At 44.1% G+C, this 13,911-nt stretch overlaps 1 protein-coding gene across 1 annotated transcript in view; it reads left to right on the top strand.

The window, feature by feature from the left end:
- The first annotated feature begins 1,326 nt into the window (after positions 1–1,326).
- MINDY2 (MINDY lysine 48 deubiquitinase 2) overlaps positions 1,327–13,911 on the top strand; it is a 469,571-nt gene continuing 456,986 nt past the window's right edge. Inside the window, exon 1 of the mRNA XM_069222089.1 lies at positions 1,327–2,511. Within this exon, the coding sequence (XP_069078190.1) occupies positions 1,441–2,511 (1,071 nt within the window). The 5' untranslated portion in view covers positions 1,327–1,440. The remainder of the gene's footprint in view (positions 2,512–13,911) is intronic.

Here is a 13,911-nt window from a genome sequence, read left to right as displayed (position 1 = left end):
TTTGTTGCAGAATGTCTTTAAATATGAAGGTGGCCCAAAAGTTAACTGTGCAGGACACCCTAGTTACTTGCTATCACATTGATTAACTTGTAAATAAATGCTTGCCCATTTTGAACAGGGGGCGCATGCAAAGGTCAGGAGTGTTTGCGGCCACCAGACTATAGTGACACAGGGACATTATAGTATAGATTATACAGCAGCTCTGTCTTCAGTGCAGCATAGATTTAAGTAAAAAAAAAAAAAAATGTTATAAGCAGCCAACGCTAGCTCTGCTCTAATGTTTTTTATCCTTACTTTCAACCATTTGACGCATGGCTAAAAAACATTGGCAAAGCCAATAGGTCTTTCATAGGCAAGACCTATTGGCTTTGTCAATGTTTATTGTTGGTTGCAGCACTCCATAAGCGTGTGTTTGCATGCCTCCTCTCCCTGCTCCAGTTGTTGCTTACCTCCACTCATTTCGTCCCACATTGTTTATTGCCCCTCCCACCCTGCGTTGTTGCTTGCCCCTTCCTCCTGCCATTCTGTGCTGTTGTTTCGTGCACCCACCCCCCCCCGCGTTGGTTTGCGTGTCTCCACTGTTGTAAGCCCCTTCTATCCTGCAATGTTGCTTGCCCCCTCCCAACTTTGCTTACCTGCTTTGTTGCTTCCCCTCCCGCCCCCCCCGTCCCACGTTGTTTTGCTTGCGCCGTTGTTGCTTGCCTCCAAAGTCCATTGTTGCTTGCCCACGTTGCTTAATTGTTCTACCCCCATGAGAAACTATGTTGTTTTGCTTACCCCTCTCACCCCGCACTGTTGCTTCTCTACTCTCACCCTCCAGTAAAAAAAGCATCAGCGAACCAGTCTGTGTCACCTACGCGACCCACTGGCCTGGGCGTCCCATTCTTGTGATCCTCGATTACTTAGCTACAACTTTTAGAGCACCGAATCCGCCTCTTGCTCGTCATGAAGAATACTATAAGTAATCTGGGCATTACATCACTTTTCCGCTTCTGTGATTCATGTCGCGTACAGACGTCATGCGTAAGCACACAACAAACATACAGCTCTCACCAATATTAATTAGGCGTGCTAAAGTCACTCGGACAGCATAGGAGGAAATACTGGAAGTATGTTTGCTTGTAGTAAGAATATCATTAAGTCTGAGGGCAATAATAATGTTATCGCGTTAGCTTTCGCAGCAGGTGGTCTTGGTGATGTCAGACTCTCACAGCAGACGTAGAAATTCGGTGACGTCACGCCAGGACACCGTCTCAGGCTGCGGCCGTAGATCTGTGGTGACGTCAGAGAGGGGAGGAAACGCTGTCATGGCGGCGCAGACGTCGATCCGTGGTGACGTCAGAGAGGAGTGCCCACTGTCATGGTGGTTTCAGTGCAGACTGAGGAGTAGCCTCTCTTCTCTTAGTAGACGCGGATTATATTTACCTTCAGAGCAGCAACATGGAGAACGAGCAGGCAGATGAGTCCGCTGGAGGAGGAATATCTGCCCACATGCCGGAGGAGAGGATGAGCACCCAGCCATGGAAGCCGCAGCCCGTCTGTGACGACAGTCAGGACGGCCCCATCAGCTCACCATCACTGGGGGAGGCCCCCGAAGCACAATGTCCCGGACCACCGGGATGGGCACCTCCGGGAAGCCCTGAGGCCAGCGGCGGCTCCCTGCTCCCCAAACAGCGGGAGCACGAAGAAGCCCCGGACAATTCCGAGCACAGCCCCCCGTCCGGGGTCTCTTCGCTTAACGTCAGCGCCGCATCGCACAGTCCACCTCCCCTCAGGGCTGACCCACATGCCCCATTGCCTGTTAACGAGACCTCCCACGCCCTGTCCCTACCTACGACCTGTCCTCATAACAATTTAGAGCCCAAGACCGCTATTCAAAGCTCCCAGTCTGTAGAGACTGCCGTTAAAACCCCTCCAACCTCTGAGGCTGGTGCTCTAAAACCCCTGTCCACGACGCTTATTTCGTCAAGTCCCCTGGTCTCCGAGACTGCCTTGCCCAACCCCTTGTCGCCAACATCCACCTTGCCCTCTCTCTCCGCTCCCCCCTCCACCTCGCCAAGCCCCTTGGAGCCGGGGGCAGCCTCACCCAGCCACCTACCCCCTGAAGCTGCCTCACTGAAGCCCCTACCTGTGGCTTCCCTACCGACTCTCTTGCCCACCGAGGTCTCTTCACCCACCTCTCATCGTGAGCCCCCAACCCCGTCCTCCACACCTGGTGTAGCCTCTCCCAGCTCCCCACTCATAGCTCTTTCCAGCTCCCCACCTGCTGCCATCTCTCCCAGCCTGGACTCCCAAGAGTCATCTTCCCACCTGCACTCCCACCCCAGTTCCGACCTCAGTGTTAGCGAGGGTCTGGAGGAGCTGGTGGGGCGGGAGCGCGGCCCTGGGCAGTCTGTCTACCACATCAAGTGGTTACTGTGGAAGGAGCAGAAGACTCCAATTGTTACCCAGAATGAAAATGGACCCTGTCCGCTGCTGGCCATCATCAATGTGCTTCTTTTGGCCTGGAAGGTAAGGGGCAGAGCCTAGTGTAAGTGAGCATATCCTGCTGTCGCCTCTAATGGGAGCGTGTGACTGTCTAGCACTATGAGCCGTTTTGGCTTCAGCCTAAAGTCAAGTCCTCTCTGAATTTTAGGGAGTCTCCCCAACTCGGTACCTGTCTCTCAGTTTAATATAATGAACATTTCTGATCCTTCATGTGACACACAATCACGCCTGTCCTCATTGAAAAAACTAAAATCTCAATTTATTCACTAAAGCATTCCAAACTATGTTGACTAGGAACAAACACTACAAATGGTATATTTAGTTTGGCATGAGAAAATGTTTTGGGGTGCAGGCTGAAGATCAACTTTTGCCTTAGAAGGCTGAGAATTATGCATGTTGTAGATTATTTGGTGCTGGATTGCATCCTCAGATTGCATGTTGTCTCGATAAGTCTTCTGTATTCCTACAACTATTCAATGAAGAAGTGCCCTAGACGTTTAAACCTTACTCTAAATCACCTGTACGTTTGCCATAATTGTAATTATTATTAGACATTTTCATTTTATTATTGTATTTCTGTAAGTGCCGCTCCTAACTCCAAAGAACACAACCTCCTCTTTTTAAGTCATAGCCCTGACAACTAACAGTATCTAATCCCTTGCTCATCTACTAGTACTAGTAACCATATGCATGAACTTGCATACCCTCCTCCAGTTGATCGTGCCTAACTCCTATTCAGTGTGTCAAAAAGAAACTGGAGTAAATGCATGCATAATTTCCTTGACAACATGTAACTGATCTCAATAGCCATTGAATTATGCATTAACCCTAGGTTCTGGAGCAGGGTGCTGCCAGGCGTAAAATGCCTCAATGCCTCGTAAGGGGCAGCAATGTTTACATAAATATAACTATAAAGCGAGACAGAGAAATGACTAGGCATGGGTGCCAAACATACCGGTGTTGTAAAAAGTCATAACAATATTTTGTTTAGGGGTGTGATTTGAGAAGCTTAAGTAATCATAAGAGCTGCTGGCCTATGCAACTAAAGTAGTTAAAAAGGGTTGCAGGTTTACCCTGTATTCGGAAACCATGTTTCCGCTTTTGGGCTTTCATTTGACAACCTTATTAATTCTGAGCATTCTAGCTTTGGTTTGCTTCAGTCAAACCAACTGAACTAATAAAGATGAATGCAATGAGATGGGAAAACATGTACAACGTTGTATGTCCTGACTACATGGAGCAAATTATAATCTGTAAGGGAGTGATCCAGCAGAGGTGGGCAATTGTCATTGAAAGGCAGGCCAATCACAGACTGGAAAATACAATGTTTTCTTGACATGTAACACAACCACTAAAATATATATATATATATATATATATATATATATATATATATATATATATATATAATTAGGAGACGGTTGTTCTGTCTCCAGGAAAATTCCAACTTTTCGTGGAGTGAAGCAGGGATGTGTACTCGCTCCCCTCCTCTTTTACCTGATATATTGCTATCTGTCACCTTTTCTTGATGCTGTTAATTCACACACACCAAAATTGGGGGCCTTCGGCTTAGTCATCTCCTTTATGCCGATGACTTGGCAATGTTTAGTTATACCAGGGTCGGTCTTCAGAGGTCGCTCAACCAGTTGGCCTTCTATAAAGCCACAAACCATTTAAAGGTAAATCTGCTCAAAACCGGTAAATCTGCTCAAAACCAAAGTGGTTTCTTTTGAAAGGCGTACTTCTGTGCACTGTAACACCATTTATTACAATTGCATATACCTATGATTATTTCTCCCAGAATCCACCTTTATTGTTAACGGGCACAGTGTCCTGAGGATGATCTCACTGACTGTTTCCATTTGGGACCGAAACGCCGACAACTCTTCCACAGCAGCCTACGAAATTTTGCATTGGATGCCTCGTACTTGATGCCGGGACTAAGTAGTTGTTGCACCATTCAAGGCCTCTTCTGTGTACTTTTAGTATTAAAAAAAAAAAAATGAATTATTCTGTGATTTGTTTTTTGAAAATAACTATTTGTTTATTAAATTGCTCATTGTATCATTTTACACAGTGGACATTTCTTAATCATTTCTGCATACATGCCATATTTTGCATAATCAAAAAGATAACACACAAGGCAGGATAGGGGCTGACCAGCAAAGGCAGACCTGTCAACACATATGGTATCAAAGCTCTTCATACAGACACCTGGTGAAGAGCTGACATCATGCAATGAACAGATAGTGCACTGGAAGTTCATCGACAGAGTGAAGGTTTACATCTTGTGTGTGAAGATTGTCCTCAGGTACGATCCATAATGGCGTCTGAAGCAGCCGCCCAAGCCCCCTGGATATCAGAGACTGCTTCTGGAGACTTTGTGTGTTAAAAGTGGTTGCTGAGACAGCCCTTGGCACAAACCCAATCCCATACATCAGACACCATACCAACAAAGCTTCTTGGACGGTAACTGGCTGTGTTCCCTTCAGCAGACTTCCATAGTCTCTCATCCTTTGTCATGCAATACATTTTTTAAAAAGTTTGATAGGTCTCCGACTAAAATTGTATATTCACAGCCACCACCCTCCAAGCAACTATGGAATTCCGTCTCAGGCTGAATGGCAAAAATAGAGGCAAAGTTCACACCGCTTAAGTTGAAAAACCCACTTCAACAGAACACGCCAGTGAGTGAAGTTCCTAGTAATAAACCAGCATCTCACAAAAACGGCCACCCCACCCTTAAACCTCCATGGATTCCCCCTAACACTGAATGAATCCCCACCTTGTTGCAGATTTCTGAAGCTTTGGACCATCTGCGCGTATGCTAAACTCCGCTTCCTCTTGCCCTTTACCCATACGTCTTGCCCTTGACCATCTTTCCTTCCCCAGAAGAGAGGTCCTAATCATTTTGTACCTCTACTCCTCCTAGCTGGTTTCGCCAGCCCAGTAATGATCCAGTCCTATGCAATCCTCCATTCACTGTTTCTGTCCTGTCCTCAGTCCTACCTACAGCAGCAAACATTAAACACACCTTTGCGATTCGGTATTAGGAAGGGGTGTGTTTAGAGCATCCCTTCCTAATACCGAGTCACATTTGTATGTGTGAATGTTTTGCTACCGAAATGCGGTCGCAAAACATTCACATTTTACCAACTCCTTGAAGGAGGTGGTAATCCTTTCGCGAAAGGGAAGGGGGTCCCCAAGGGAATGAATGTAAAAAGTTTTTGAGAGCAGGCAATGCTCCCACGGATCCTCTTGAAAAATGAAAAGAAAAATTCCCAGTTTTCTTTTGAAAATGCATCCTGTTTTCCTTTAAGGAAAACAGGCTGCATTTCAAAACAGAAAGATTTCTTTATTTAAAAGCAAGACATGATGGTCTGCTAAACCCAGCAGGCCACCATCCCTGTGATTTTTGCCATTCCCAAGGGGTCGTAAATTGCGACCTGCCTCATAAATATTAATGAGGTAGGTCTATTTGCGACCCACTGGGAATCACAAAAAGTGAATACCTTCTGTACGTATGTCCTTGCGGTGACCATATAGGGAATCACTATTTGGTAATTGCAAAAAAACAACTTTTGTATGTCTGGCTTTTAGGGCCAGATGTAGCAAAGGTTTTTACCCATTCTGTGTCTATGGGAAAAAGTGTTCATACATATGGCCCCAAGTTCCCTGCCCTAACCTTGTACAAAATAAAACATATAATGGTGGGGAACCATGTGAGCCCCTCCCCCTCCCTAAAAAACAAAATCAGTGTTTTTTGCTGCGATCTTGCAGCAGAAACAAAATTAAGTATTTTTTATGGAGATGGGGGCTGTGCCCCCCTCCCACCCTTCCCAAGCTTTTAAAAGGCCCTTGGTGTTGTGACTAAAAAAACAAAATGGGGAGGCTGTGTGGACCCCTTTCCCCGAGCCTTTAATGGCCCCCAGGGACACATTCCAGTGGCTGGCTTACTTGCTGTGTCCTGGAAAGCCCACCCCGGGACACAGTGGTTTGTTTCCCGGCCCGCACTGGCAGAGAAACATGTTTGGTCCCCCCCGGAAGGGAGCATTTTCAAATCTCCTGCCAAATTGGAGCAAACACAGTCTGCTCCCAGCACGCAGAAGCTTTAAATAATGTTCCCGTCAGCTGGGAGAAGACTCTCGTTTTGTTTCCCTGCCCCCCACTGATGTGTTGAGGGAAACTGAACAAGATACTGACTCCGCACAGAGTGAGCAGCATCAATAGCTACTCCAGCCAGGTGACAGCAATACTGTCTGGGACCACTGGGGCTCCACCCGCTGTCTCAACATGTGCTTGGTAGGTCATCTTCCTATATTAAAGGCACGGTCGAGGGGTTGGGGTACCCCTGGCCTTAATATAAATATGACTCTCTCCATTGAAGAAAAAAATATATACAGCCCTGGGAGATGGGGTCCCTAAGGCCTAACAAGGTTTGAGTAGGTTGGGGGGGGAATCATGTGACCCCCCTCCCCTTAAAAAAACAAATACAGTCCTAGGGGAACATGGCTCCTCTCCTCTTTGAAATGAGCACTGCCCGGGGAATGGGTCCCCCGGAGCTCCATAAGGCTTGGAGAGGGAGCTCTCATAGTCCCCCTCCTCATTCAAATAAAAAAGAAAAAAAAACTAGGTGATGGTGGTCCCCAGGGCCACGGAAGACTGGGGGAGGTGGGGAACACAGCTCCCCTCCTGTTTACAATAAGGTACAGCCCCAGGTATGGGGTCCGTGGGCCTAATAAGGCTTGATGAAGACGGCTACTCAGCATCCCTCCCTTTTAAAATAAATGCGGCCTGGGGCGATGGGGTCGCTGGGGCCTGAGAAGGCTCTGGGAGGGGATGCCTTGTGGCCCCCATCTCCTTTAAAAAAAAAAAAAAAAATGAACAGCTCGAGGGGGGTGAAGTCCCTGGGTCCTAGTAAGGAGCCTTGCTACAAAACATGTCCTGCGGCTAACCCCATGGCTATGCATGACCAAAAGCTGTAAAATGTGGGACTGTTGATCCTTCCTTGCATTAGAGAGAATTGCTTAGGAGGCCATTCTTTAGAGGTCTGACTTGACAAGATCAGCTGTCTTTTTAACCTGTTTTTACCAATGCTTTATATATACATGTAATGGGCTTCTTCTCTGTCCATAGGAGTATTTCTTGTTCACGCGGCTGTTTGGTATATTATTTCGCCTCCTGTGAATTGCTTGCATTGCAGTGCACGAGGGCCTATTCTACATTTCAAAAGTTCACTGAATCATCGATTACATTCTTTATTTCAAAGATGCATTGTTTGCAGAAAGCATTTGTTTTTCGTTTTGTTTTTTCACTTCAACATACTTTCCTTTAAACATTTTTGGTCTGCACTCAAAATACGAACCAGACCTTTTGGCCTGGCCATTGCTTGTTATTCTTTGGTTCCCAAGCTTGGGAATTTTACCTTTTGAACTAAGAGTAATGGGTATTCGTCCTAGGTTTCATAGGACCCTGCCGATATTTCTGTTTTTCTTATGTATTACCTTAATGTATTCGGTACGTCTTTTTTTAGCGCTATGAAGCCTTTTAGATGTGTGTATACAAGTGCATCAAATTAGATGCAGTATTAAAAGGTGCCATGTGGCGAATATTCACATAATGATTGTACCAGTCTTTCCTGGAAAGTTGCAGTTGCCTACTTTTATTAAGAATTCCATGAAGGAGGAGGTTATTTGCGGCTTCACTGGCTCGCGTTGCACTTAGCATATATTCACTTAAGCGCTTTTATATAACATGGATATTGCTATAAGGCGTTAGAGTACTTCACATAAGAAACGATGTTACGTGATAGTAGATAGATTACATGAGAATACAGGATCCGACCAATGACGACAATGAAATGAAAGCTGTAAACTACATAAGAAACTGAGCCCACCGTTGCGAAGCCCAGAACAGTACACGGCAGCAGATGTAGAAAGAAATTACTGGGTAAGCATGACTGATGCAATTCATTGGTTTGAAAGAGTCACCAAGTAGTTTCATGTACGGTTTCTAGGGGAAGGATGAAAGCATACAATTGAGGGTAGTTGGAAGTTGAAAATACTCAAGCAGCAGAGTTGTGGCATTAGTAAAGGCTTACTTCACATGCTTCTGAACAAGTAATAACAACATGGAAAAGACGACTGGGGAAAATGGCCCTCCGAGCACATTACCAACAGTGGGCTGTCGTTCTAAATGAGAACGAGGTCCTGGCAATGCCTGGTTACAACAAATGGGTAAGCAATTTAAATAAGAGCGAGTAGTCAAATCTAAAGATAGCGGTATGCCTCTGGCAACCATATAAAGTTAAAGTGAGGCACAGAGGTAACAACATATTTTATGCAGGTAAAGGCGGCAGAAGCCCTGGCCATAGTACAGACTGACCACAGAACAGTGGTCTTATAATGAATATGTAGACAACAGGAAGTACATTACTGGGATGTTGAGGGCGGCTGTTAGGATGACTGTGATTCGACAAGATTGACTGGGGTAGGAATTAAAGGGACGATATTTCTCATTTACTGTAGTGCAGTATGTTTTTGCTTCCTTATTTGGCTTTTCGTGAATAGGATCCATTAATGTCTGGATTTTTTATGTTTATTATTAATTTATACCACCTTCCTTTGGTTTCTGTATTATTTTGTTCATTGAAACCTTGACACTAACTTTATTTGCTCTTTATAATAAAGTCAGATTTCTACATTGATTCCTTATACAATAAACATATAGCAACTTTTGCCTCTCCCAAATGATGGATCACATTACAATACAATAGTATCAGGTCGTGTTCCCAGGTAGTAGCACGGGATGCAGATTCCCTTTGATTTTTATCCGAAATTTGTTGCTTTATTTTCCTTTCTGGGGTGGGCTGATGAGGAAATAATTAGTAATAAGATCATTCAGTTTGAGTTGGAGCTGTTAATTATTCCTTAACAGTAATGTAGCCCCATTACTCGATGATTCTTTTTTTGTTTTGTGCCTTTTGTTCAAATTGCTCAATAAAATGTTGTTTTTTTTGGTACGGAAGTTAAAATGAGTTAAAATGTGTTATTATTTATGTGTGTGTGTGCAAATACATTAAAATGTAATACTACATTAAAATTGTTTGCTGGCAGAATACAGATTTCAAAGACTTTTGGTCACAGGGCGAGTAGTGCTGATGGTTGTTTACCCAGTCTCATCTGAAAAAGGCACCACCTAGCAAGAGGTAATGAAATGCAACCTCCGAAGCATGTAGGAAAGGAGTATTGATAAAGAAAATCAAGACTAGACATAGCCATCTCATGCACCTGCCCAAGTGCAAATCTGTGGAAAGAATATCAAACTACAATGATTCAATGTCTACCGCTGTGAACCAGCCCACTTCCCAGGACTCACGACTTCTTCCTGAGGAGTGTCTGAAAAGGAATGGAAAGGCCTTGTTATTCTGTAACAGTGAACTCCAGGTCCTTGAGAAAGTTTATTTTGAATGTTTTAAAATACATCTGCCAAAACTCTTAACATTCTGAAGTTCTTGTGAGACTGCAATCCCCACGCATGCTGCAGAATTTCAGGTAAGACTTGTGTTCATTTCTGTGGCCGACAATGAGTCCTAAAGGATTTGGGTGCATCTCTCAAGACTTTTTGTATGTTTCGTGGGACTTCATTTGAGCCTTGCAAGATCTGCTGTGCCCTCGAAAGAGTCCACACTATACCGGACCTCAAATTCTAAATGTACTATTAGATAAAGAGGCGATTTTGGCTTTACTTTAATTTTATTTCGTCAGTTACTTCATAATGTTGCTTGATTGTTGTTTTTCCTAAATAGCAATAGACCTCTTAACCATGGTTGTGTCTTGCAGACTCACAATTTTTTTTCCCTCAGAGAACCATACATTGTCATCTTCAGTAATCGGAATCTTTGTGCCATTTCTGATCAGAGCATTCCTTTTAATTTTTTGTGTGATTCGAGTCATACCTAGCAATAACATGCAAAGTCTTGAGGCGTTGTCTATGACTCGCTTGTGTTCTGAGAATATATTTTGTTCTACCTGGATTTACTGACCTACTTCGATGGCGAATGCCAGTGGTGATATTGAGACTTGTAGGGTGCAAGATTTAGTGTCAGTTATTGATTTATGCTTTCTTGTGTGAATACTTGGGGCTCAGTAGAGGCCAGTGCTACACAACATTTTTCCAAAAATAGAACGCAAACTGAATACTTTTGTCAAGTTATGACAGCCCATGTACTCAAACAGTGTGGATAAAGTGATCGCTGTAAGATACTCTTTGCAAGAATTAAATTGCTTGAAGCCATCGTAAAGCTATAGGCTTAAAAAATCCACAGTAATAGAGTAGTATTAAGCCTTGGAGGGAGGTGTCTTATGTGCACCACAGGTAATGTGTTAACTCTGGAGTTGTGCGTAATCTATCTATGAACGGACATTTTAAAATCAGGACATAATTGCAATGCCTTGTGTCAACTTTCATTGGATTTGAAAATATAAAGCACAGAACTGCTCACCCCTTAGAGTAGGGTTGGGGTTTTCCACTGGCTCGCCTTCCTAGATAGCACTGTCTTTCAAACCAGCTGCAAAATCTACAGAGCTATCACGATCAACCCCTACGTCTCTGGATGTCTGGCAACCCCGCAATCTCTGGTGTTGCTTGATACATCTACAACCATAGCATTCCAGGTTGAAGATGTAAAGATGTTAAATAAGGAAAAAAAAACAGGAAATGGGCATTTCCTTCTACGGACCTAAGTTCTGAAAGGACATCCCTGATGCATTAGGATGCCCCAAACCATTTTCAGCTTAAAAAAAGAGCTGAACACTAACCTCTTTAAAAATGCTCCTTTTTAACTCTGTAAAGTTCCCTCCGTTTATCCCACTAGAACCTCTCCTCTAGCCTATCAGGGCTCTCAGATTGTATTTTTTGCCTCTGGCTTTGTACACCGCCGTGCTGCCCTTTGATAGTTTCATGTTAACAAGTACCTTATATATACATATTTCTCCAGATGTTTGCCTAGTTTGATCTATAATCTTCGTTTCTATGGTATCCGCTTCGCTGTGAGAGAGATGACTTATACAGTGTTGTTGGATGTAATTATAGCAATAGCACTCAACTGTAAGAGTAGCCAAGTAGTTTGGTGTTTTTTCATTGGCATTAATGGCCAATATGTGATAATGAAGTTGAACTTAGATAAAAAGGGAGATCATCATAATTGTGAGGCGTTTATGAGCTCAATCAAAGTTATAGTGAAAATGGCAGTGAATTGCTCACATAGAGACTATGTTTTGCATCAGGCAGGTAATTGAAGCTTTTCTGATACCTTAGCTTTCAAGAATATATTTTCTGTAATACTGTAGTTTTTTCTGCAGCGGCTGGTTTCTGTAAAAAATAGACAACAGGTTGTACTGCTCCGTGGGAATATGACACTGGGCCAATATTGCTCTGATCAGAACATTTGTGCATTGAGTGGTTCTTTTGGATCAGCTCGAAGTAAAATCAGTGTAAACTGTTTGCTTGACTTCAGACACTGGAGTGGCTGCCGAGGAGCCCTTGAAACTCAACTAATTTCTTCAATAAACAAGTAATCAGATTTATCTGATCTTCTTCTTCTTCATTGAATACTGTGGCCAATCTGAGGTTTCTCAAATGTACTTCTCAATGGGCGAACCATATTGCGAAATCCTGAATCTCATGAAGTCCACCTGCTGCATACAAGACTGAAACGCTTCAGCTTTGGAATGTGTTCCAGTTTCTTCTAGTTTGGTTTAAACTGACCTAACATACTAGATCTGATCCACTAAGATGTCTGAAAAATCCAGTATATCATCAATATGGACAATCTCAAGTAATACCTAATGCCAGAAACCATCTGGCACTAACAGACACCTCTAAACTGCAGACATTTTTGAACGCAAGACAAAATAAATTGTTATTGAGTGGGATAAGAACCTCAATCAAGTAATAAGCACAGTCCTTGTCAGGGTGAACCACGAATGTCAATAAATACACCTGTTCTTAACCCTTTGGTAGCTTGGCACTAAGTAGACAGGCTCAACTGGAGGCAATGCGTGAAGTACTTATGCAGCGCTCAAAACAGAAATAAAGTGAAACATCGGAAAAAAAAAAAAAAAAAAAAGTATTTTAATAAATAACGCCAAAACAAGATATGAATTTTTTAAATTTTCAATAGAAAATAGCGCCAGAAAACACAAAGTCCCAATGACTGTTATCCGGTCTTCCTGGACCGGGTAAAAGTAGAAAGTTGAAGGCAGCCACAATGGAGCCAGGTTCGTCCTGGTGGAAAGTTTACTTTCTAACTTTAGACCAGTTTCACATAAGAAGCACTTGTGGACATGTCGGTGGTTGGGCTACAGGCTTGATCTGGAAAAGGGGTTTGTCAACGGCAGGTTACTAAAGTCCCAAGCCTCGATCAGAACCTCATGTTGGCAGTGCAGTCGATGGTTAGAACTTCACATTGGCGGAAACATGGGGCAGTTGTCAATCCGAAGAGCTCTGGGATCTGTATCTGGGAAGGTCATGTCACCCGTTGGGCAAAGGGCTGAGGTTGGCTGTGGTAAAGTCAACTCATGTTTGGGAGGAGACTGGGGACGAAAGAGCAAAGCAAAGAGCCCAGAGCCTACGGTTTTTTACATGGAGTCCAGTTCTTGGTGTTTTAGGGTTAGAGGACCTTGGGGCCACCTCTTGGGGTTTAGGACTCAATCCAGCAGAGGCCACCAGCAAGTTTCAAGCAGGTCTGGTTGGGACTGGTGACCTGAGCTGTTGCCGGGAAGGGACCCTGGAAGCTTGTGTTCCTCTATGTCAAACAGGTCAACCAACTGACCCTTGGAGTCACTTCTGGGGTTCTGGGTCCAAGACGAGCAGGCCCAGTCTTTCTTCAGGTTTTAGACAGCAAGGCAGTCCTTCGTCCTAGTCTCCACAGGTCCAGGAGTGTTCTGATGAATTTCTGAGGGGCCACTCCTGTACCCAGTGACAGTCTGCATGTTGGGGCTACTCACCTAAACTGGTTCTGGTCAGTTCTTCCCTTTTACCTCGGTGTGGCTCCAATCTCAGCTCGATTTGAAAGCCTTGGGATATGGCTGACTACCAGCCTTACTGCGGGCCATCAAGTAAAGAATTAGGCCGCCATCTGCTTCAGAGTCCTAAGACTGCTGAGGAAATTCTTTAATCGTCTTCCTTTCCTAGCTGAAAGACATTGTCCAGGCACTTGTAATTTCATGTTTTGACTAGGGTAATGTCCTATATCTTGGCTCACCTCAGTACGTGGTAAAGAAGTTGCATGTGGTACAGAATGCTGTCTCCCACCTTCTTATAAACATTCCGAGACACCAGATTGCCAAAAAAGCCTTGGCAGCACTACATTGGCGTCTGATGGAGTGACGTGCAATTTAAGGCCCTTTCCATTTTGCACAG

This window comes from Pleurodeles waltl, chromosome 3_1 (assembly GCF_031143425.1).
Source record: "Pleurodeles waltl isolate 20211129_DDA chromosome 3_1, aPleWal1.hap1.20221129, whole genome shotgun sequence".
Taxonomy (NCBI): Eukaryota; Metazoa; Chordata; class Amphibia; order Caudata; family Salamandridae; genus Pleurodeles; species Pleurodeles waltl.
This window is presented reverse-complemented; position numbering and strand designations above follow the sequence as displayed.